The sequence below is a fragment of the Mustela nigripes genome, chromosome 8 (genome assembly GCF_022355385.1).
Source record: "Mustela nigripes isolate SB6536 chromosome 8, MUSNIG.SB6536, whole genome shotgun sequence".
Classification (NCBI taxonomy): Eukaryota; Metazoa; Chordata; class Mammalia; order Carnivora; family Mustelidae; genus Mustela; species Mustela nigripes.
The window spans coordinates 1,335,596-1,360,427 of record NC_081564.1 but is presented as its reverse complement, the minus strand read 5'-3'; the positions used below and the strand labels follow the sequence as shown (position 1 = coordinate 1,360,427).

General features: G+C 58.9%; 1 protein-coding gene across 2 annotated transcripts in view; it reads left to right on the top strand.

Moving 5' to 3' along the window:
* The window catches only part of ADGRD1 (adhesion G protein-coupled receptor D1), a 122,389-nt gene that overhangs the window by 66,119 nt on the left and 31,438 nt on the right, over positions 1 to 24,832 (top strand). For both annotated transcript variants that reach the window (XM_059408171.1, XM_059408172.1), the window contains 2 exons: positions 12,344 to 12,417; positions 18,303 to 18,426. In XM_059408171.1, the coding sequence (XP_059264154.1) occupies positions 12,344 to 12,417; positions 18,303 to 18,426 (198 nt within the window). The remainder of the gene's footprint in view (positions 1 to 12,343; positions 12,418 to 18,302; positions 18,427 to 24,832) is intronic.

The following is a 24,832-nucleotide window of genomic DNA, read 5'->3' as shown; positions in this document are numbered from 1 at the left end:
GAGGAGCGGTCGTGTCCCCAGGGGGCTGCTCGCCTCTGGAGGTGAATACTCCCCAGGCTTGTCCCAGGGCCCTGGCCCCTTCCAGGATCTGGACCCTGTCCTCAAGCCCAGGATAGTGCTCTGCTTGTCACCTTTGTGTCACACATCAGGGGTGGGGCAGCAGGGCCTCCACCAGAGCCTCTGAAGGGCGTGTCTGCGGACGCGCCGGGGCTCAGACCCTTTAGCTCTGGATGAGGGAGAACAGGTGTCCGTCTGTCATGGGCCTCTGTCCTGCCCCTGACCTGGGCGCTCAGGGCTATGGCCACTATTTGCAGACGGGGGGCTGCTGAGGCCGGAGACAGCAGCCAGCAGCCTGTCTGGAGTCGTGGGCAGGGTGTGGACGGTGCGTGGCTGGGGCTGCGAGTCACCTTTGAGCTCCCCTTCCCGGGGGGAGTGTTTCTTCTCAGCCTGGCCTGCAGATGGCCAGACGCACTGGCTTCCTGAGCACGGGAATCAGCCACTGTCCTTGGGGCTCGGAGGGGAGCCTCCGTGTGTCTCTGCGGGCCTGGGGCCCAGATATGTGGAGGGGTGTGCCCTGCCTGCCTGGGTTCACACCCTCGGCCTCTGGGAAGAGCCGGGAGTGGGAGGGGGCCCTTGGCAAGCAGGCCCTGGAGGGAGTTTCTGTGACCTGCGCTCCTCGGATTTGCAGGGTGGAGGGCTGAACTAGGCACAGTCCCAGTAATTTATTCCACGATGATAATAGGTTGTTGATCCAGAAACTTTTTATAGTTCACATAAAAGACTCTTATTCTCTGAGAGAACAGACCTCTTTTCTGGGCAGGATGGGATGGGTTTTAGATGTTGGCGTGGCCCTCCTCTACACTGTGGGACAAACCCGTGTTTGGGGCCCGGGAGCCTGACCCGGCCCTGTCCTGTGGGGGCTGGCAGCAGGGCCTCTGCCTCTCCTCACTAGGCCGCGAGAGGACCGGCCTTCTGCCGAGTCCCAGTGTCCTCCTGAGTGGTTCCTGGGGTTCCGAGATGCTGGGGGCACTGGCTTCCTGACCAGCTTGGGGTCCTTGCTGATGCTGGGCTGGGCCAGTGCTTTTCCACCCGCTGGCAAGAAAAGAAGCAGAGTGAGGGGAGAGGAGGGGTGGGGGGAAGGAAGAGGCAGGGCGAGCACAGGGGGGACAAACAAGTGACACAGACAGCAGCCAGCACTTTGCATGGGGCAGAGCACGGGCCCTAGACCCGTGTGCAGGTCCTGGCTCCGTCACAGGTCAGCTGTGTGGCCCCAGGCTGGGCCTTGAGGTCTCTGGTCTCAGCTTCCTTCTGCATACGGTGGGCCCGCTGTGCTGTCTACAGGCCAGCATGAGGGTTATGCCAGCTGAGGGTGTGGAGCGGGTGCCGCAGTGCTGGGTGCGGCCACTGGCCCTGGACAGGGAGAAGCTCGTGGGCCCGGCGGCACCAAGCACGGCCTGAGCTGCCCGCAGCCTCTCCCCTCTGTGTTCGCCTCTCACGGTGCTTGCACAGTCGTACCCCGCGCCTGTCTGCCGCTGATAAAGTTTTCTTCAACCCAGATGCCCTCTTCTCTAAGAAGCTCTGGCCAGATTCTGGGGATGGAATGCTCATGCTGCCATCATCCCGTGTTCGTGCAAAGTGTCCATCTGTGCGTCACCCACAACAGTCTCACGCACCAGGATCACCCGTCACGGGGTGGGGTACTTTCGCAGCTGAGTCACTTGACGTCATTGTGAGCCACTTGCTGTGTGCTAAGTGGAGGCCTGGTGATGGGCAGCCGTGCTGGCTGCGGGGAGGGAGCCTGGACCTGCTCTGGGGATGTGATTCGTTGCATGGGATGGCCGTGGCTCTCCTGGGGGCTAGTGCCGAGATGGAGAGCCCCCCAGCCCGGAGGCGGAAGTAGGGCAGTGAGAGGTGCGGCGGGAGGAGGTCTGAACTGACACTCAGATGGCCTAGAAAAGTGTGACACTTGTCCGTGGTTTACAGATGTCAACCTGGGTGGTCAGGAAGTCATCTCTCCTCTGCTTTGGCTTGCTCCTGTCCCTGTGGTCTGGTCCCTATGAAACTGGGCACAAAGACTTTGTCGGCAAATGCTTGGTGCCTCTGCTTCACAGGGCGGCATTTGTGCAGGAGGTAGTGGACCCCGCGTGTCCCAGCTGGATGGCCTTCGCTCATGGCCCACCAGGGGTCCACAACACAGCCTCATCCTGTCCCTGAAGGTGGCTTCATGGCCTCCCCGATGTGGTTCTCGGAGGACACGCTGTCCCCCACGTAGCTGGGAATTGCTTTGCTTGGGTGGCCGGCATGTCCCAGAGCTGCTCCCATGGGACGCAGCTCGCAGTTTGCTGCCCAGGTTTCCAGAGTGGCGAACCGAGCCTGCTTCCAAGTCCAGCACTGGGGTTCAGCCGGAGGTGTGATGGCGGTCCGTTGCTCCTACCCATTTGCACCTGTGGGAGGTGTAGGGCGAGGCCGCTACGCCCCTAAAAGCAAGAACCCCTCGTTCCTGTGACTGACGCCAGGAGCAGCCAATGGTGCGCACCATGTCATTTTCTGCTCTTTATCTGACACAGAACTTGGGTGTTTGTGTTTAAGCGGTACATTTCCATCAGGAGACCTCCCTGTAAATGATTAGGAAATCCTGGCAATGACATACGTTCTGGAGTGTGGGCTCTTCAGGGCGGTGGTGGACACATTACAGCCGTTCCTGACCGGCCCTCGTGGATTTCAAGGCAGGGGGGACGTCCCCCTGCCCGCGGCTGGACGGCGGATGGACTCCTGCCTGGGGAGGGGCTCAAGCCCGTGCCAGAGGACGGCTCCAACCTCTTCCGTCCTCTCCGCCCTGATCTATGTGGTCTGTGTGGAGGTCTCGTCCTCTTGACTCGTCTGGGTCTGCCTGCACAGCGGCCCCGGTCCGACCAGGAAGGACAAGCTCTTAGGAGAGAAGAGCCTCAGGAGCGGAGCCGAGGGGCCTCCTGCCCACCAACTGGCTCCGAGCGTTGTCCCCAGAGCCCGCTCCCCGTGTCTGGTGGCACCAAGTTCCTGCCTCGGCCGCTGGCTCAGGGCCTAGGTGGGGTCCAATAGAGGAAGCCACGGAACAGGGCCGCAGCTGCCTGAGGGTCCAGTCCTGGGCAGGGCCGGTGCCCGAGGTGCTCCATCTCTTGCTACTGGCTCTCGGAGGTCAGGGGTCACCGACCAGCCACGGGTCACGGCACATTCCCACTCTGTGTCTTCCCGTCTGCCCCTGACCCCGGCCCCAGTGTGTGCTCTGCAGCCGGCACACCTTCCGTCGGGGGCGAGAGCACAGTGGCCGCGGGCAGAGTTCTTGCGCTTGTTCACGGTCACCGTCACCGGGGCGTCAAGGGACGGCTTCCGGGGCTCCTGCGGGTGAGGGTGAGGTGGCGTCGTGTTGCCGAGCCCGTTCCCCTCCTGCAGCAGGGACGGGCTGCTTGTCTCAAGACTAGTCAGGGGAAGAAACGCACAGACTGGCTTGGACCCAGCAGTGAGGGCTTGTCTCTGGACAGAAGGGCAGAGGAGGAACTACGGCAAGACAGCGCAGCGGGAGCGGTCGTGAGCAGCTGGAAGGCAGCGCCGGGACTCATGCTTACTCGGCGGCTCAGTGAGGCCGGCTCCGTGAAGGCGGGGCTGAGGTCATGCACAGGATGGAGCCATGGGGACTGTGATGCTGTGTGGGCCTGTGAGACGCGGCTGTGAGCCTCAGCTACCAGACCTGCAGTGGCCTGGGGGATGGAGCAAGGCTGCCAGGCTTGGTCCCAGCACCAAGCCCTGGGGGCTCTCTTGGCCTGCTGCTCCTGTGCTCAGGGCCGGTAGTCCTCGGGTATACACGCAGCCAGGCCGTGCGCTCATATCCAGCCCCCCAACCCCTGGATCAGGCCAGACCATGCTGGTGCTCCAGGCATCTCCCCCAGTCGGGGCTATCCCTGCCTTCTCTGAGGTCCTCCCGTGGGATCACACCTGCCCCACCACGAGCAGACGAGGACTGCGCATGCTGCTCCCCGTCTGTCCCGAGCCCTTTCCCTTCCGTGGGCTCACGGCTGCCTCTTCGTCCTCGTACTGATGCCCCATGTGTTATCAACGTGTTCTTTGTTTTTTCTCCGAATGCTTCTGTGTTCACGGCCGCTCACGGCCGCCAGCGTGTCCTGCCAGATCAGGAAGGTTTGTGTCGTTCAATAAAAGCTTCTCCCCAGAAGCTCACACAGTGGTTTGGAAAGGCTTTGGCCTGCTTTTTGTGCTCCGAGGACAGGTGTTCATTTCAGAAGTTCCCAGGGCTGTGCTCGAAGTCAGGACCTGCGGCTCTTGGACAGACAAACTGTGCTCTGTCCGCCTCGGTCAGGAGACCTCCTGCCTTTTGGGTTACCGCCTGCTGGCTCCGCAGTGGGCGTTTGGAGCCTCTGTTCTGTGCACTGAGGTCTCGCCTGCCCAGTGTGCGCGGTCAGCCGGTCGGTCACTTCACCGGTGTCCTGTCTGCTCCTTTCCTTCCACATTCCCGATGGCTCATTTGGGTGTGATGCTTTGGAAGTCGCAGCCTTGCTCACTAGTGAGTCCAGTAATTTCCTTTAACAGCTGTTTACCTCAGATCTGGTTGAGAGTCAGGATTCCACCTTTGTGAAAAGTGCTGTCTTAACACATGGAAAGATAACTTAAAGGGAGGACAGTATCTTGCTTATTAAAAAAGGATTTTTTTTCCATGCATGTGTTTAAAGCTTAGGAAACTTTGGATTAGGCTGTTTTACTTATGAGTGTGTAAAATAGAGAAGCAAATTGGGAAATGGGTTGACAGAGCCCAAGGACGGAGGGTTCCCTGAGCACCTGTGTCCTTGATGGTTCTAGAAGGCATGCATTGGGTTCTGCGTTCCTCCCTGCTCTGAGTAAGACCATGCACCTTTCAGGGCAAACAGCATCATTTTTAATGTTTGTTTATAGGGGAGTTCAAGATACCAAACACAGCCCATTATCATTAGCAGCCACAGAACCAGGTTGTAAAATTGATCCAAGTTTTATAACCTTTCCAGCTCACACCGTCACCTGCAGAGCAGTGAATGTATGGCACTCCCCAGCGTGGCCCTCTGGGGCACACCTATAATCGCAGCTTCCCGAGTGTCTGCAAATCCGGCAGCTAACACTTTATATTGCAATTTCTGCTCTGTACGTTGTGTAATGAAAACAATACATTTTCCTCCCAGTTGAGGAGGGCTGGTAGGCGTGGGAGCAGCCCTGATCTGTTTCCATCGCCTGTCCTTTGTTTGAGATGCGTGTGAGAGGCCAAACCGCAGCTTTCAACCCAGGAAGACTTCCTGGCTGTCGGAAAACACTCAGACATGCGGCACCGGAAACGGGAACTGACAAGGGGATTGATTTCAGGACAGCTGGGTGCTCCTTCCACCTGCACAGAGACCAAGCTCGCGTAGCGGGTCTGGGGTGCAGGCCCCACGGTGCAGGGACCAGAGGCAATGGCAGAGCCCCACCCCAAGAGGCCAGCCGACCATGGCTGAAGCCGTGGCTGAAGTGCTGATTCTTTTCTTTCTTCTATCACAGTACAGATGACATTAAAATTAAGTTTGCAGAACATTTTTAAAAGATTCAAGCCAGGTGTCCAGGGAGAAACAATTTATAACACAAATATTCCATGAGCAAGAGGCGTCTGGGAAGAAAAATATCACAGAAAGAGGGCTAGGAGCAAACGCTGACCGCTTTGATGTGGGTGGAGGGTGGATGCTGACCCGGGGGTGGGGGCGCTGCGGCCGGGCCCTCCGCAGAGTAAGGAATAAGGGCTTCCCTTGTTTCTGGCCAGGACCACACAGGAGACCCGGGCTTCACAGTGAGAACAAAGAATCAGCCTCAGGATGCAAACGTGGGTGTGTGTAGAGCCCCTGGGGCCCCCGGAGGTGGAAGGAAGCCCAGGGAAGGAGCGGGGTCCTGGGTAGACCGACTGTGGGGTACTCTGTGGGGGCCACAGACTAGAGACAGGAGGTCCTGGGGAGCCGGGGAGGGTCAGTCGCACCGTCTCCCTTGACGAGAGCACTGTCTGCTGCCGGGGGCCCCTTCGCTGGCTGACGGAAGGATAGCACGAGCCCGTGCAGCCTCCGCCGGGTGGGGCCTGAAGGCCGAAGCCCCGCTCAGTGGCCGGTCCCTTCCGCGTGTGCCTCCGGCTGGAACACCTCGCTCTGTTAGAGTTGATCCCATGCCCGTTTAACCCTTTTAAAGCCCTTTATTTCGGGACAGGGATAGAGCCACAGGAAGCTGCAAAGGCGGCAGAAGGCGGTCCGTGTGCCGCACACGTGGTCGCCCCCACTGTTAGGTACTGTTAGGGACGCTAGAACTTGGCGTGCGGCCGCAGAACCAGTGCGGGCGTCGGCGCGCAGGTATAGCCTGTCCGTGTGAGTCAGGTGTGGACTCCCAGGACCGCCACAGACACCGGCTGCCCCTGGTGTTATCCCCAAACCGTCTCTTGTTGCACGGCCCCACCCTCACCAGCGGTCCGGCCCGTCTCCTAATCCGTCCTTCTGAGAAAGCCATGAAGACAGCCGCACCGCGTGTTTTCTTTCAGGCCTGGCTTTTGTCACTCACACGCATGCCTGAGGCCTGTCCTGGTTGTTGCTGTGACAGGTTGATGGGTTTTCGAGGCCGGGCAGTAGCCCCCACGCCGGGGGCTCCAGTGTCCCCAACCACTCCTCGTGTGTGGGAGGTGTGGGTCGTCCCGTGTTGGCTCGCGCAAGGAGAGCTGCTGTGAACAGCCATGGGGGGGTGGTTTTCTGGAGAAACCGCTGGCATTTCTCCGGGATGAACGCCCAGGAGTGTATCTGTAGGGTCATAGGGTAAGGATCCTTAATAATTTTTGTAAAGTTCCAGACTGTTTTCCGGAGGGCCTGTCCCACTGGCCTTTCCACCAGCGAGGTGTGAGCGCCGCGGTGTGGGTGTCGTCTGCGGCTGGTGCTGTCCGTGGCTTTATTTCCCTTGTTCTGGCTGCGGTCGAGTCCCCGGTGGCCGCAGCATTGGCGTGTCCCGGCGCTCCTTTGCTCGCCGCCTGTCCTCTCCAGGGAGAGGTCTCCTCCTGGCCCTGGTCCGTCTTCTCACTGGGTTCTCTGTGTTGTGTTTTCGAGTTGAGTTGTGGGAATCCGTTCTAGACGTCACTCCCGGGTCAGACGTGTGCTTCATAAGTGTGCGCTGCTCGTCCGTGGCTTGTCTTCGTGTCCTGCTCACACACTGTCTCGCAGAGCTGGAGGTTGTCGTTTTAGGAAGTCCAGTGCACTCATTCTTGAAGTTTCACGGATTGTTTCCGGCGTCCTAGCCAAGTGTTCTTCAGTGGGCTCCGGCTCTGCAGGGTTTCTCCTGTGTTCTCTTGTAAAGTCCTGTACTTTCTGTTTAACGCTCAACGAGGGGCCCATCTCCAGTCGATTCTGGGTGAGGCGTGGGGTTCAGGTGAGGTGTGTGTGGGTTTCTGCCCTCGCGCACGGGCGCCCGCTTGGCCTGGTGCCACGTGTGGGGACAAGTGTGCTTCCTTCCCGGAGCCGCTCCGCTCCGCCGCACACGTGTTCCCACCCCCGTGCGGGGTCTTCCTGGGTTCCCTGCTCTGGCCATCCGGCTGCTGCCTTCCTGTCAGCCCCGCAGTATCTCGGGCTTCTGAGCGCACAGAAGGCACTTTCTTAAGCACTGAACCTGGTTCTTTAAGCAGCACGTGTTCTAATGGGAGGAAATCAAACTGAGAATCCCGAGTTTCCCAGAGGAAAGATGTTGCACCTTGTGTGAATCTGTCTGAATTCCGACTGGTCGGGATGTGTTTGCCAGCCTCGTGGCTTGGACTAAAAGGGGGAGGGCGGAGAGGACTGAGACCAGGGTCTGGGGGCCGCCCTTCCCTGTAGGGGCTTCTGGGGACCCCTGGTGTCCCTGTGGTCAAGCAGAGGGGCCGGGGCCGGAGGAGGGAAATGCTGGCCCTCCAGGCCGGAGGGAGCCTCGACCCCATCTGCGGAATCGGGACCGAATGTGTGTGGCGGTGCTGGGCGCTGGGAGCGGCAGCAAACACGCACAGCGTCTGTGACTCAACGCCACTTGCACAAAGTTTCTTTTCTAAAAAGCAAGAATCTCTGCTGCTCGTTCACATGACATGGGGATGAAACGCCCCAAGTCCCACGTGGACAAGAGCGAGCTCACAGCTGCCCTCTCGCCCAGGTTCCCGCCTCCTTCCGGCTCCCCGGGTTTGCTCTGTGCTGCACGCGGGGTCCCGTCCGGCTCTGTTGGTGCCTTGTTCACGGAGAACTTCAGGACTCGGGGACACCTGGGCCCCGGGGGAGGACTTGAAAGCGCTCTCGGTTGCATGCTGCAGGGGGCCGTTCTGATGGCAGCCTCCGTGTGACGTCCCAGCGGTGTCCTCTCCCGCGGGGCTGACCCGGGAGCTGCCAGGGGAGGGTCCCAAGTCCTCAGGACAGAGGATGTGGGAAGGGCACTGTTTGGAATGCTGCTCCCTCCTGAGGGTCCCAGAATCCCACAGGGACAGAGGAAGGACGGGCAAGCTCGTTTTCAGAGATGTGCGGGCCCCCTGTTCCCCGGGCTCCTGGTCCCCAGGGCTCCGTGGCATCTCTGTCCCTGGTCCCAGGTGGCCCTGGCACATGCTGACCTCCTGCTGTGCTCAGCTGCGGGTGCACAGAAGAGGCAGGTTGTGGGGGTTGGGCTGTCACCTGAAGATAAAAACGAGCTCATGCTGGCATCACACGGGCGCCTACATCATATGGTCAGGACGTGTCCCTTGACAGGACAGACCAGAGTCCAGCCACGTCCAGCTCAAAGGGGCCTCATGCGCCTGGAAGGTCTGGTAGGAGGTCGTTCCGGCAGCATTGGACAGGGGGGGCAGGGCAAGGGCCTGGGTCAGGGCCTTCGGGGTGTCCTCAGGTGACCTGATTGACACCTTGAACAAGGGCGCCTGTGGTCCCCACGCAGCCTGGGGTGAATGGTTAATGCGGCACATGGGTGTGTCCTCAGTTTCCCCATGCTGCCCACTTCTGCTGGGCCCTGCATGGGACAGTGAGCCCCTGCTCCATTGAGTTAAAAACCCTCCCCATCTGACCTTTTGCCCTCCACCCTCTTTCTGGAGGTGATTCCTCCGCTGTCTCCTCCGTGGGGCCCCACCCCAGCCACCAGGGCCTGTGTGAGCATCTGTGGGGAGGGGATGTGTCCGCCTGCTGAGCTCACAGAGATAAGACACGTTCACATACCCCGGGACTTGGAGGCTGGTTGAAGGGGCTCCTCATCAGTCTCCCAACATGACTTCTGTTTTTCCTGCTTTCCTCCGCGGTGGGACATCTCGGCCACTTGGAGCCCTGGCCCTGGCTTGCGGTGAGATGAGCTGGGTGGGGGCAAGCGGGGGGCAGGCTCACATCCCGGAGCCCCTGCCTCCGGCACCGGGCGTGGGGCCCTGAGTGCTTCCTGTGCTCTGCTGAGGGTCAGAACTGAGAATCATAGAGTGTTCTGTGTGTTTGCTTGGGGGAGGGACAGGCAGGTGCTCCCCACCGTGTTTGTAGGAAAAACCATACTCCTGGATGAAACGCAGATTTCCAAGCAAGGAACATTGACAGGTTGTTGTCTGAAGGATTTTCTCCTCTCCTGAGAAGCAGGTGCCTTTCTGTACCTTGATTACGAAGAGCACAAGTAAATACTTGGTTAGTCCCACTGCCGTCTTCCTAGCATTTGGGTTGTCTGAGGAAGTCTCCAACCCCGCAGGAGGTGCTCTAGGGCCTTGTGACACTCAGGGAGGTGAGTCTGGGACAGTCAGGAGGCTGGAAGCAGGAAAAGCTCTTTGCTGAAGACCCTTCTCTCTGTTGACCGCTTGGGCCTCATCGTCAGGACACAGGAAGGGGTCAGAGGACGGCCCTGTCCTGCGCCCCATTTCCTGGTCCCTGCACTTGCAAGGCCGTTGGGCGTTAACGCCTCCCACGTTTCTCCGGGAAATCGGGCCGTGACTCGATGACTCACCTTCCTCTTTCTGGCCGTACCACTCCCATGTGTTCACAACTCAAGCTCCTGGGAACATTCTAGGCCTCCTTTCTTGGAGACGTGCTGAGGGCCTCTGTTCCAGTTGGATTGCGCATCCAGACATGAGGAGGCCCTCTGCTGTTTCTGCGTCAGGAGGAGCCCCGGCTGCCAGGCCAGGAGGTTCCCGACTCAGGGTGTGACCTTGGCTCCAGACCCCGGGAGCTCCGTCTGCACCTCCGCCCTTCCGACCACACGTGTGCTGATGCAGTCGGGGCTGCAGTCGGGCTGATTTTTAAATCCCCATGAATGTGGATCAGGAGTCAGAGGGGGACCGGGAGAGGCCTCAGTGGCAAGAAGGGGGTTGAGCCGGCCACACGCTGCAGTCAGAAGGGGTGGCGTCACTTCTTCCTCCAGACCTCCATGCCCCAGTCCTCCGTGAGCCAGCTTCAGGCTCCCTCCTGTCCTGGCTGGTGTCCACCTGCCTTTCTGTCGCATGGGAACACGCAGGTATGCCTGTCCATGCACAGTGACCCCTGATGTTGTCCTGGGGCAGGCCCAGGGCCACTCGGGCCAAAGGCACCTAGGCAATTCCAGGTGGGGGCAAGCACCTGGTCCTTATCAGTACTTCGGATTTGGTGGGTTTGTGTGTCGTGGCTCCTTGGCTGACAACATTCTGTGTCCCCAAGCGGCTGCAGGAGGGGTCTCCGTGTCTGAGCGTGATACTCACGATGGCTGGGACATGGCATGGGGAGGGGCAGGTGGCCTCAAATTCAAGGGCTTGTGAAAACCTAAGCTGCTGTCCCCACCCCCAGCCCTGGCTTCTGCCCTTGGAGAGGCACAAGGATAGGCCGTGCCAGGCTCCTGACTGCGGCACTTAGAGAACCACACTCTGTGGTGTCCTGTGTCGGGCCCCTTGGACAGAGTCTGGGAATGGAGTAAGGATCTCTCGAGTCTGGGGTTGTGCTGTGTAGTCCCTCCAGCTTCTTTTAGGGTTTGAGGCTCAGCTGAACCTGTCTCCCTGAGCACCGGTCCCTGTGCCCTGATGTGGCATGTGCGTGGAGAGAGGACGGCCGGTTGGTTTCTGATGCACCTTCTCCTGCGGCCCCGCGCAGTGGGCCGTGCTGCTGGCAGATGTCCTCGCACGTGCCCTCGGAAACCGTGCCTGTAAGGTGGCACTTCCACTGTGACTCATGCAGCGAGTACTTCCACGTACTCTGTGTTTTGCCGAGATATCAGGAAGACACGGCATTGAGGTCACCATGTTGTGCACTGGGGGACTACCCGCCGTGGTCCTCGCGTGAAGCGGAGGACGGAGTTTGTGATGGCCGCAGGGGGCACCCATCAGGGCTGCTGCAGGCGCGCATGTGACGGGAAAGAGAAGCTGGTACGTCTGGAGCTGAGGTGGCAGGGAACCGTCCCATTGCTCCCCTGTCCTGCAGAAGGCTGACTCCCACGGTGGCCCATGTGGCCCCACCGTGGAGCTGGGGTAGGGTCTTCGGAGCACATGAGACGGCGGGAAAGGTGAGCAGCCGCGGGAGAGGTCCGACTTTATGACTGTGCGTCTGTGCGACACGGTGTGTCCAGGAGCAGCCCCGGCTTCCCGAGCTTCCTGCTGTAGCCCCTGGCGGACCCCTTGCGACGTGCTTCGGGCAGAGCAGCTGTGGCCGTGGGCCTGAGCTGGCATCCCGGAGAAGTCCAGGGCCTGGAGTTTTCTCTCTGTGGGGAGAACAAGAGTCCTAGGAACAAGGTCACTGGTTGATCCGGTCGCTTGGTCGTTCCTTTGTCCTCTCACTCAACCCGTCTGAAGTGAGCGCCTGCTGTGGGCCTTCTCTGGCCGGGCACGAGCGGCACAGCAGTGCCCCGGACGGACAAGGGCTCGTTGTGTATGCTTGCCCGGGGGGAAGAGAGCAGGCGGATGAATACGGGAATGCGTGTCCTGCCTGGTGAGCAAGGCTGGAAAGAGAATAGGCGAGAGGAAGGGGCTGCTCGGGCGGGCTGCTCGGGCGGGCTGCTCGGGCGGCTGTTTGAGTGGGCGGGAAGGGCCACTGGGACTAACATGTAACATAGACCCACGGTAAATAGGGGGCATGTGTTGGGGGAAAAGCATTCTTAAGGGAGGACACAGCAAGTGCAGAGGCCCTGAGACCGAAGCCCTGGCTTCCAGGCTGCAGTGGGCGAAGGAGAGGGGACTGTGATGCGGGCTGGATGCCGTGGCCCTCTGACCACGACAGGGCTGAGAAGGAGTCCGTGGCCTCTTGCAACACCACCCTGAGGTCCCGGGGGCTGCGGGTGGGGTGTTGAGCTCAGTGTTGGGAGCCTGGCCTCTCCAGCGGCCTCATGAAGCATTTCCGCCCTTATGTTTCAGTCCCACAGTCAGCGCAGCAAGGCCACCAACAGCAGCAGCCAGGTGTTCCTGTACTGCGCCTTCCTGGACTTCAGGTACTGCCAGCGGGCGGCCCCAGGGCGGGGATGGGGGGAGGGGAGCAGGGCGGTGGGTGCGCAGTGCCTGGTCGGGGTATGATCCGGTCACCCCTCTGGAGACCGTGGTTGCATTGTCCCTAGCGCCCAGCAAATCCTGGGACCCAGGCGAGGGCTGGAGGGGGTGCTGGGTCACGTTTTCTCTGAAGGCCACATTAGCACCTAATAGGACTCAGCACGCTTCAGAACACTCACCTGGTCCGCCAAAAGCCCGGTGAGCTGGGCCCTGGTTGTGCTGGGGGTTGGGTGTCGCACTGGGGAGGGGCTGGGTGAGCCGCTCTTTGCTGGTGGGCCCGCAGGCCTCTCAGGATTTCACGGCCCCGATGGCCAGTGGCCGCCCTGGGGTGCACTGACGTCAGCCCTGCTGAAGCTCTGGGAGCACAGGCACAGACCAGGGCGTCCTTCTCAGCACCTCCACGAGGAATTTGGAATCCACTGACCCCTCTGGGCTGGACACCCAGCCCTGCTCCTCTCCACAGGCACCCACCGTTATCAGGAGACCTTCTCCTGATGAAATTCTAATGGTGATGCTGCTGTGAGTGAGGTCCCCCGTGAGTGGCCCTCACGGGCAGAGCAGGGAAAGAAAGCAGAACCTCCCTCCCCCTCCCGCCCGGGGCCACGGAGCTGCTGTAGGAGAGCATGAGAGAGGATCAGGAGCAGACAGGGCTCGGGGTCAGGCTCTTCTCAGCGGCTCTGCGGATCAGAGAAGATCCCTCCCTTCCCCACTCTCGGTGACCAGGAGATCAGACCGAGGTGCTGGGCTGGTGTGGTGTGTGCTGGATCCCCGTCTCTGCTCCAAGCACAGCCAGGAAGTGCAGCCCATCCCCCCTAGCGCCCAGCAAATCCCACTTCTTTCCTGTCGCTGGGAGCGGGGAGCGCCTTCCTCTGGCTGTTCCCTTATGTGCACACATCCCACAGCCTGCAGAACGCATGGCTAACGCTAGAATCGCAGTGGTTTTGCCGTGGCCGAGCTGACCCGGCTGCAGCCCATCATTTCTTTGCAAATTATGAAAACAAATGCCGAACATGTCCGTCTAGAAAGGGTTGTCCTAATTTGGGGGCATTGATCTCAGGGAAATATTTTATGGATGGAGCGGGGCAGACAGAGTTTGGTAGCAACAGAACACGCTGCTGGCACTTGTTTTTGAAGATGTCTTCCGAACAGAGAGAAGTACAGAGAATACTCTGAAAACCGCTTCCCTGTTGCCGCAAATTTATCATGATCAGCGTGTTTATATTTTCAAGAATAAAACAACGAAGACATCACAGATGATGTCAAAGAACACTCTGTCCCCTCCGTTCTCTGCCCCCACTTCCCAGGGCGACCACCACCCAGCGTGCAGCATGAGGACACTTCTGTCCCCGTCCCCAGGGACTTCTTTATTAGCAAGTAGCGCCCGTCGGAGATAGGCACGCTGGTCCCGCAGCTCTAGGGGTTTGGACAGACGAGTCCAGCGGTGTCAGCCCCGCAGTCAGGATGCAGGCCAGTGCCCAACCCCACCAGATCCCCGGGCCTACTCCCCACCACTCCTCGGACTCCAGCTCTTGTGGAGTCTGTGGACTCCAGCCACAGCCGTGTCTTCCACCCACACGGTTCCACGTCTGCAAGCGTGCTGCATGGACGGAGCCACCGTGTGTGTCGTGTCTGACTTCATGGAGTCATGGAGCGTGACAACCCTGCGTTGTCGCCTGTGCTGACGGCTTCCTGCTACGGTTCACTGCCGGGTGGTGTTCTGCGGCGGCCCCTCTGGTCCGGGGACACATCTGGGTGGTGGCGAGTATGGCTGAGTGTGCACCCGCTCTGCCGTCCTGGAGAGCCCACTTGCTTGAGGTGATCTGAGCGTCACTCGCTGCAGGCGGTGACGTCACATCTGTGTTCACAGAGAACACTGGTCTGCAGTTTTCTTGTCTTGTCACGTCTTTGGTTTTTGTACCAGGGCAGCCGTCCCCTCGTGAAAGGTGCGGGTCAGACAGTTTCTGCAGAACACGTCTGTTTTTTCCCCACGCGTTCGTTCGGACTCACCACTGAGGCCGCCTGAGCCTGGTTTTGTGGTTGGCCGGCCTCTGGCCACCATGGAATGTCTTTGGTTGACACAGAACTACTCAGGCCATCTACTTCTTTGTGAGTTTGGACAGTTGAGTTTTCGGAGGATTTGTCTGCAGTGTGGTTAAAGCACGAGCACAGTGGGGGCCCCGCGCCCATGCTCCTGTGGGGGGCCTGTGTGCGCGCCCCTTCCACGTTGGGCATCTGCCAGCTGTGTCCCTCTCTCCCTCCGCAGTCCCTCGTACTGGACATTTGTCAGCCTCACTGTCTTTCTCAAAGAGACGGCTTCTGGCTTCGTTGGTTTTTCTCCCCTGCATTTCTGTTCTCCACCGACTGGTTTAATCTCTCTGTCCCTCAGTTACTCACATCTGCTTATCCAGGGCGCTGTTTGCTGAGGGCGCGGGCCATGGTGGCAGAGGCCTGACAGTTTCTTTTCTTCTTCCTTTTTATTTTTTTTAAAGATTTAATTAATTAATTAATTAATTTGACAGATCACAAGTAGGCAGAGAGGCAGGCGAGGGGTGGGGGGACGCAGGCTCCCTGCCAAGAGCCCAATGCAGGGCTTGATCCCAGGACCCTGAGATCATGACCTGAGCCGAAGGCAGAGGCTTTAACCCACTGAGCCACCCAGGCGCACCCCCGACGGTTTCTGATGCAGGCATTTCGGGCCGCGCGTCTCCTGCGGATGCTGACTGGGCTGAGTCCCGCGGTGTCGGCACGTGGCCCTCATTTTCATAAAATGTTCTCTGGCCTTTTCCATAGCTTCCTCTTCAAGCCGCGTGCTGCTTTGAAATGCATCAGTTAGTCTGACTGCTTGGGGATTTTCCAGAGATCTCTCCGCTCCTGATTGGTGATCGATTTCTGTTGACAAGAAGACAGGAAGGAAAACATTCAGTTTTTTAAAAAATTCAGTTCTTTTAAGTTTCTAAGATCTTGTGTGATGACGCAGCTTGTGTTCAGTCCTGGTGAACGCCCTGCTTCCTCCAAGACTGTCGCTCCTGGCGGGGTCTGATACATCCGGCGAGGTCATGTTGATAGAGGTCGTCGGGCTTTCTGTGACTTTACGACTTTCTGGCCCGCTGGTCCCACTGGTTCACGGGAGAGGGTGGCAGCGTCTCCGTGTCGTGAGGGAACTGTTTCTCCACTGAGATTTCTCCAGGTTTGGGTATGCTTTTAGTAGCCTTTCTAGTTAGGATCATTCCGTGTTCTTAGAAACTGACCCTTACTGCTCCGTGTCCCTGTCCTGGTGGGAATATTGGCCGCTCTGAGTCCCACCTGGCCTACCTTCGACAACAGCCCTTCTGGCTCCCTTACTCCGTGCTTGGATGCTGTGTCTGTCCCCATCTTACATTTCAACCTCTTTATGTATCACCTTTGTGCTTAAAGTGAGTCTCTTCTAGGTTACGTGTGGTGGCATCTTGCTTTTTGATCCCTTTGGAGTGTTTCTGTTCTTGACCGGTGGGTTTTGACAATTGGCATTTAATGTGCTTACAGATGTGTTTGGGCAGAAAGCTGCCGTCTTACTGCCTATTTTCAAATTTCTTCATCTCTTTTTTTGTCTCCTCTGTTCTCTTTTCTTACATCACTTGGAGTGAGGACATATGTCACAACGCTGCTTTATTGCCATGACTGACCTCTAAGCTGCCCTGTGATCTTCCGTAGCGGCTGTCCCAGGGCTCCCAGTATATGTGTCTCTGGTTCCTTGCATCTGCCTCCGGTGATAGGACACCACTCTGCAAGTGGTCTGCGACATCACAGCAGCGTCGGGCCCTGTCCCGCTCTGGTCGCTCCCTGGACCATGCAGACACCGGAAGCACATGACGCCTTGCTGGAGTTTTTGCTTCAATCAGTTGCCCTTTAGAGACACTGAAAATAAGACAACAGTTGCACGTTTTCCTTCATTCTCATCCATTTCCAGCTGCTCTGTCTATAGATTGAAATTTCTGTCCAGCATATTCCTTGAACCTCAGCGCAAGTCTGCTGCCAGGTTCTGTTTGTCTCAGAAAATGTTCTTTATTTTCTCAAAGATGTTCTCACTGCACTGAGAATGCTGGCTCACTTTAGACTTTAGGAAGTGGTACAGGGAATACATTGGCGCGTTACTCTTCTAGAAAGTACGAGCAAGTGTCCCATGGACCGTCTTTCCTTCCTGACCCCTCCCCATGCCCTTCTGGAGGCCACAGCATGGACGGCTTGAGGTGTTTTTTCAATAACTTCAGTGTGAGTTATAATTACGTTCAACAAAAATCCGTGGTCTTGTTCAGATCCGTGCTCCTCGTCCTATGCCGCCACACTCAGTGCTGTACTCGGCCCGCACTGCCTCAGCTGCTGTGTCGGATTTGATCGTGTTTATCCCACACTTTAGTCTCATGTGCGAGCGGGCAGCTTCTGCTCTGACGCTGACTTCTAGGTCACAGGGTCGTGTGTGTCTTACGTTCTTCGGTGTTGCCTGGCCTGGCTCACGTGGCAGATCCTTCATGGATGGGCTTGCCCCAGGGAAGTGGGTCCTTCCCCCATGGGAGGCGGTGCCACCTGGGGCTCAGCTGCCCTGGCGAATGCATGTGTCACCACACCTTTGTGGTTCCATCTGGGAAGATGTGACCTTCCTGGTTTTTAATTCCTAATTGCTGTGTGTGACGGAGAGATGCGTCGTTCATCCCCGTGACCGGGCTCGTGTGGTCCAGCGCCCGCGGGCTTCAGGTTGGCCTCCAGGGGAAGGAAGTGTGGCGTCTGTGTTGGGGAGACAGACAGAGGAGCTGCGTGGAGCCCGGCAGCCAGCGCGGCTGACTGTCCCTTCCCTGCTCCCCCTCGGCTTCCACAGCAGCCAGGCCTGGACCAGAACGCAGTCCCACCTCGTCGTCACCGCAGGGACTCGCCCACCTCGGGGGCCGAAACGAGTGCCGCCAGCGCGCGCTCCCCCACGGGACAGCGGCACCCTCCCGGGATGGCCACATCCCTCATGGGCTGCGTCCACAGAAACCACTGCCCTTGCATGAGCTTATCTTCATAAAAGCTTTCCCCGAGGGCCCAGCCTTCGGTTGAAATGAACGTCTGTCTTTGCTGATAACTCAAAGGTGTCATTGCTGGAAAGAGTCTTGGAAACATCTTGGGAGTTTGAGAAGACAGAGAGACACGGAAGCAAATGATGATCCCTGATGTTCTTAGCGTAGGAGGAAACCACAGTGAACACCTGAGCCCGTTTGCCGGCAGCCACTTCCGGCCAGGCGGCGACACCACGACGTAACACAAGGCCTAAATCACTTCTGTAAAAAAGTGAAATGTTGTAAGAAAGCAAAGACCCCTTTGACAGCTCGGTCTCAGCCCCTCTCATGGGAGGTGGCCGGTCAGGGTGTCCTCGGAACCACGCGTGTCGCTCGGGGCCACGGCGGTGGAGCACACGCCGTCCCGCTCTGCTTCATGCGCATGTGTCCTGCCCGACTGTGCCGCAGGCGTGCGGTGCGAGTGCTCACTTCCCCCCACGCGGATACACATCTGCGATGGACATGCCGCATTTTCTCACGTCTGTGTGCACCCTGTGGTGGGCCCTGGGCTGCTTTCGTAGTGTTGCCTGCCCTGGGTGAGGGCCCCCCCCAGGCATGTCCCCGGGCATGTCCCCAGGCATGTCCCCAGGCATGTCCCGGGCGTGCTGCTCAGAGCTCTCCAGAAGTGGGGCTGGTGCGTCGTAGGATGAGCACATGTCTTCTCCCGGGCTGTGGGTCCAGGGCGGGTACCCGCGGTCCTTCTAACGGGCACCAGCACGTCTGAGCTCTCAGCCTGCTGCCTCTCTCTCCTGTGTCCCCAGCTCTGGAGAAGGCATCTGGTCCAACCAGGGCTGTGAGCTCGCCGAGGGGAACCTCAGCTACTCCGTCTGCCGCTGCACTCACCTCACCAACTTCGCCATCCTGATGCAGGTGGTGCCGATGGAGGTAAGAGCTGCACCGGGTCCCCGAGCCCTGACAGCGTGTCCTTCTGACCTCAGGGTGTGGGCGGGGCACACGGGTGGTCCCACTCATCATGGAGACCCTGTGATGCGTGACATTTGTGACGTTCTACACTTTTAGTAAAAAACCAAATCAAAACCAAAACCTTTGCCTCAAGTTCCCTGTGGCAGCCCTGTGCGGAGCCTCGGTACTTCCCAAGGGTCTACGTGCCCAAGGCAGGTGTGCCAGCGTCCTCTGCTTTCAGTCCCAGGGCTGAGGAGCCTCTGTGCTGTGGGGGAGTCGGCGCGGGGAGAGCCCGGCACACCAGGGGGGTGTCTGTCCTCTTCTCCGATGGGGCCACGGCCTTCCCTGGAGCCTGGGGCTAAGGGTGGAGGAGGCGCTCCTGCCTGGGTTTCTCTGTGCCGGAGTATCAAGCTGGCAGCTGTGCGGTCGCCCGGAGAGCTAGATGTTTGTTTCATTGGTTTAAGGCAAGCTTGGAAGAGAAAAAAAAAGTACTCTTTACTTTATTTTATTTTATTTTAAAGATTTTATTAATTTATTTTACAGACAGAGATCACAAGTAGGCAGAGAGGCAGGCAGAGGTGGGGGGAGCAGGCTCCCCGCTGAGCAGAGAGCCCGATGCGGGGCTCGATCCCAGGAGATCATGACCTGAGCTGAAGGCAGAGGCTTTAACCCACTGAGCCACCCAGGCACCTGAAAAAGTACTCTTTAAAAATGCCAATGCCCCTTCTCAACTATGATCAGTCCCTGGGCCCTGCATGGGAATGACTTGATTGGCTTCTAGACCCCAGTGGAACATGAAATTTTGTGCTAAAGTCAGGAGGTTGATTGCTAAGATATTGGTATGTTCAGTCAGAAAATTTTGTGGTATCTGTCTAGTTGGAAGTAAAGTGGATTATTTCCTACAAAACACAGGGCTTTACATTTGTGTATATGTGTAGATTTGTTCTCAAATATGTGTGGATATCATCTACCTATATCCACTTATATGTTTTATATAAAACAGTTTGTCGATAATAGTATAGAAGCGATGTAACACCCCCTTTCCCTCCTGTCCCCCCACTCTTCTGCCTGGTGCTGCCCAAGTCGGGGTGTGTGCTGTGGCTTTGTACCGTTAGCGGCAGGGAGGTCAGGTGGTGGGCCAGTGCCAGTGCCAGTGCCGTGGGCACATCGGAAGTGGGGGGGTGAAGTAGAAGGTTCCAGAGTGGCTGGAAGTGGAGAGAGGCCCTCAGTTACCTGGGCTGCATGGGGCGCCCTCCGAAACCTCACTCGTTCCCAGGCTCTCCTCATTCCTTCTTGTCATGTTCTGTACAGACCTTTGTCGGGCTGGGGGAGTGGCGGGCCCCGCCACTGTGAGGCCTGTGCCTCCGTCTCTGCCTGTCCTGCCAGGGCTTCAGCCCATGTGCCTCCATCGTGTCCTCTGGGCACCACGTGGGAGTCACCGACCCACCTCAGCTGTCCCAGCGGGAAACACAGAATGAATGTGCCTGCAGAATGAATGTGCCCGTGGGGCGGGGACAATCTGAGGCTGCGGTGGCTGAGTGGAGACGGCAAGGCCCAGAGAGGGGGATGGGCTGGGGTCATTCATTCATCCCACAATGAAGAATTGGGTTTGAGCGGACCACCCAAGGCCTTTAAGGCACTGGTCTGGGCCTTGGGAGCGAAGCAGCAGACGCATCCCCTGAGAGGGAATGCCGGCGCTCCGCCCTTGAGAGCACCTTCTGTCGTGCATGGCGAGGGCCCCCTGGAAGCCAAGAGGGTGGTGTGAGGCAGGGCCCAGCCCACAGGGTCTCCCGGAGACGGGTGCGGGTGAGCGACTGCGGGGAGGAGGCCGCAGCCTCACGGGCCGGGGAGGAAGGAGCAGAGGCACATGGCAGCAAGGGGCCGGGGTGGGGGGGCTCTCGGGAAAAGTGCCAGGGCTCAAAGCCGGGGCTTCAGACCCAAATGTCAGGGGCAGAGGGGCTGTCATGACACAGAGGAGCAGACCGCGTGTGAGTGCTGGTGTGGGCAGGACAGCCGTCCTGCCATTTCAGGGGATTTGCCCAGGGTCACCCGGGGCAGGGGAGCCCCAGGTTTTGCTCTGCTCTCCAGATCCTGAAGCTGGGGCTGGGGCCCAGCCTCCAGACGGCTCCTCTGGGTCCTTGGCACGCAGAGAGCGAGGTCCATGCTGTGGGCCTCTGTGATGTGGAAGGGGCTGCTGGGTGGTGGGTGTGGGCAGGAAGTTGGGTTTGGGATGTTGGCAGGACGGGGAGGAAGGGAGGCAGCTCAGTCCAGGGAGCTAAAAAAAACCCATCACAGAGCATTTAGGATACAAATCTGTCAGCACTCGGTGTAGGTGACACCAGATTCGGACAGTCTGTGGGTGACTTCGTGGGAGCAAATCGTATCTGCTCATTGCCAGGAAAGGTTGATTTGAAAATGATTCAAAATTACCCATGCTAAAAATGAGCATTCTGAGGAACGTTTCGACAGTGACGGCGTTATCGCCAGCAGATGCTGATCTGTGGCTCAGCTCATTTAGTGAGAACAGCAGGATGGCTTTTCTCCATCTTCCCGAGGGCCTCTGGGAGGGGGCGTCATGGTCTGGGGTCTCTCCCCAGAGCTCATGGCCACACCCGCCTTCCCTCTGCTGGTCTGCCCTGGCCCGCGCCCCAGCAGGGCTTCCGTGGAACCCCTCTCCATGGTGCCTGGGGTGGCTGGGCTGGGTCATGGAGGGATGTCCCTGGCCTTGCTCTGCTCACTCTTCTCTGTGGGAAGGACTATGATACGGGGTCCCCATCCGTTGGTCAAGAGTGAGGGGCTTGGCCAGCCACAACCCCAGGGTGGGGAACAACACGCTTTGTGCTCCTCGAGTGGGAAACAGGCCCAAATCCCTCCCACGGAGTGCCGACCCCACGGGGTCGCCTATGAGCTGGTTTGTGGGGCCCCCTTGACCCAGAGCACCGGTCACCCCAGCTGTGGCTGGCTGGCAATAGTGGTCCTTACTCTTCTGTTAGGAACCATCTCCTTAAAATTATCTTCAGGTTAATTTTGGAACAGAATATTCTGAGTGTAGTCAAGAAAGTTAGGAAACAGGGTAGGAGAGACTTTTCATGGCACAGAGTGGGTCCCCGTGAAGTTCCCGTGGTCAAGACAGTGTGGTGTCCCTATACGTCCAGAAAGGCAGACCATGACTTGTCGGTACACCCACGAGGATCTGCATCGTGGAATTCCAAAAATCGGAAAGCAAGATGATAAGTAAAACGCTATTTCCAGCCTGGTTTGTCGTGGACGTAACAGAAAACGGAAGTGTTAAATGGGCCTAGCGCGGCAGAGTGCGTGGGCTCTGGTGCCTCCACAACAGGGAGGACTTCGCACCTCCCCGCCTCTGTGTTAATAGAATGTTCCACCAAGAGCCAACGTGCGGCTGTTCGAGCGGATTGTAATGGTGCAGGCCACCTGGAGGCATCACCAAGGCTTTGTCATGGGGAGAGGAGAGGATGCAGAGTAGCGAACAAACATCTTGGCTTTGGTTGTTTGGTTTTGTTTTAAGATTCTATTTATTTTAGAGAGAGACCAAGTGCAGGGAGGGGCAGAGGGAGAAGAAACTGTCAGGCAGGCTCTGTGCTGAGCGTGGAGCCCGACACGGGGCTCGATGCCATGACCCTGAGACGGTGACCTCAGCCGAAATCAAGAGTCAGACACTCAACTGACTGAGCCCGCCAGGCGTCCCCATACACCTCATATTTATGAAGCCATGTGAGGTCCCCTATGTAAGGTCCCCTATGTGAGGTCATGTCACAGTGTGTGATCAGGAGAAATGTACCAAGGTACCTTTCTGGGCCTTTCACGGGCCGGGAGACCCTGGACTGAAGCCCCGGCTGGCGAGCTGGGCCCCTGTGCGTGCAGCTGTGTGGAACTAAATAGTAAAAGTAACAGCTCGAAGAGGCAGTTTGTAACCTCTGTTCTCCGGCACGGCGGCTTTGAGAGCGCCTCCGGCTGCCCTGCTTCTCCCTGCCACTGGCCTGGGGCTGGTGCCGGGGCAGAGGCCATGTGAGGGTGTGCGGTGGGAACTGTGCGTGAACAGGGGTTAGGGCTTAGGGAGGCCAGGAAGGCCTCTCTCTGGACACCAGGATGCCACGGGCGGCTGCACAAGGAGTGAGGCGGACTCGCACGGCCTGTTCCCGGGGAACTGGGGACCAGGACAGGAGGCTGGCGCTGGGACTGTTGTTTCTCAGAACTGGCCCACAGAGGCACTGGGGACTGTGAAACGGGGTCGGCAGGGGTGGCTGCTGCGGTGGGCTAGCCCAGCCAGACCCAGGGAGGGGTGGGGCTCGGATCACCGCAGCCCCTGTGGGAGCCACCACCGTGGCCCCAGTGACCGACTCAGAGACAGGATTCCTAGGAAGGGGAATTGGAACCATGAGGACTTGGAGGGATGAGGGCTGATGTGACAGAAGCCATAGAGACGAGTCAGTCCCACCTTCTTCTGGGACCCCACCCGAGGTCCACATTCCTGGGTGGCAGTCTGGTTGTCTGTACAATGGTGAGAAGGGCCCATGCGTTGGTGGAAGCCAGACCCCACTCTGCGCTGCCTCCCCGTGCCGCCGCTCCCCTGCTCGCCTCCTGCAGGCCCTCTCACCCCGGCTTGGCTCCTCCAGCGGGTCCCTTGGGAGCGGCCCAGGAGGGGCATCTGTTCTAGGGAGGGGGCAGTGGGAGCACTGTGCCAGGACAGGTGCACCTGGGAAAGCCAGTCCCTGGAAGCTCCTAACCTTCCCCAGGGCAGACTCGGGCGGGGGTCAGGGCCAAGTTACCGCTTAGGAAGACAGAGCCACAGAACCCGGTCCGGAGGCTGGCCAGTTGGCACGATTCCTTTAGCTCGGCTATTAATATTTAAAAAAAGAAATTATCTGAAATTTTGAATTTTGTTTTTCTTAAAAAAAAAAAAAGGTTGGGCTACCTGGGGCGTCGTGACCAAGCAGCTGCTGCCCCCAGCAGGCCAGGGCGGGGGCTGCACTTGACCACAGTCCCTGCACCTCCAGCTACCCTCCCCACACTTCGCACCCCCCCCCCGCCCCCTTCCTCACAGGGGCACTGCTGTTCCGCTCCTAGGAGGACAGAAAAGTCTTTCTGGCTCTTTCCTGGGGTGGGAAAATGACATATCCCCTATGCGGGGCTTTGCGAAAAGCGGAAGACAAGTATTTCTCTCTGAAACCAGAATTCCACTTGGATATGATGTGTGCAGGCTCGCAGCCGGCCTCATGAATTTATGTAAGAAGCCTCCCCAGAGGCCTTGGAGTCTGTGGTCTGTGACTCAGAGGAGCCCATGTCTCGAAGCAAACTCCAGGCTTTTCTGGGCATTTCTAAATCTAGCCGCAGGGCGGGGAGGGAAGGGCACCTCGGGGGCACATCGCGCCTCCTAAGGCCAGCGCTGCAGGGCATGTGTGCACGTGTGTGCCGGGGGTCTCGCCTCTGCAGCACCCCCATCCCTCAGGGTCCCCTCGAGCACCCTGGGCCCAGCCACAACGTGCACCTGGTGCGGCATCCTGAAGCCGCTTGGCGGGCTCTGGGCGGTGGGGCGGGTGTGGGGAGCTGCAGCGCGGGAGCCTAACTGCAGGGCGTGGCTGGGGCTGCTCCAGGGCCCCCTGGGAGCTGCCTCTGTGGTCCTGCTGGGCGTGTCCCTGACTGCCCGGACCAGCCTGCGTGGAGATGCGCCCGCTCCATTCGCCATGGGGAAGCAGGTTTGCTCAGGCGGTCTCCCTTGTGCCTGTCACTTCCTCACGCAGTTTCTGATGAGAACCTACTGTGTGTGGTCCTGTCCCCATAGCTGGGGTGCCCTCAGCAGTGGCCCCACTCTGCCCCCTGGCCAGCAGACGCTCAGGGTCCCTCTCCTGACGAACTGTGTGGCCTTCTGCAAGTGCCTGCCCTGAGCTTCGGCCTCCCCACCTGTGACTTTCCTGGAGTACTGAGCTCGGAGCACCCAGCCCCAAGAACTAAGCCCAAGCACCCAGCCTAACTAAGGTGACAGTGACGTCCAAATGAGCAAGTCTCACCTGGGGGCTGAGCAGCCAGCCCGAGGAGTTGGGTGACGTCCCCAAAGAGCAGGACTAGGCTGGGGTGCGGCAGACCTGAGTCAGGACTGAGCCTCCCCGCACTCTCTGACCCCTTTGCATTCATCCTTTGAGGGTTGGTGGAGTCCTGGGCCCTGGGAGACCTGTCTTCTTGCTGATGGTGCTCCCGTGCTGCTCCCTCCCCTGCTTCGCCCTCCCCGCCCCTCCCATCCCCCTCCTGCCTGTCTCTCTTCTGGGCTCCCAGGGCCCTTCCCCCTGGTGGCCTTGCTGCCTCTCTGGGGGACTGGGCCATAGGCTACAGCTCCGTCTCTCCCCTCAGGACCCCGCCGCACAGGGAGCCT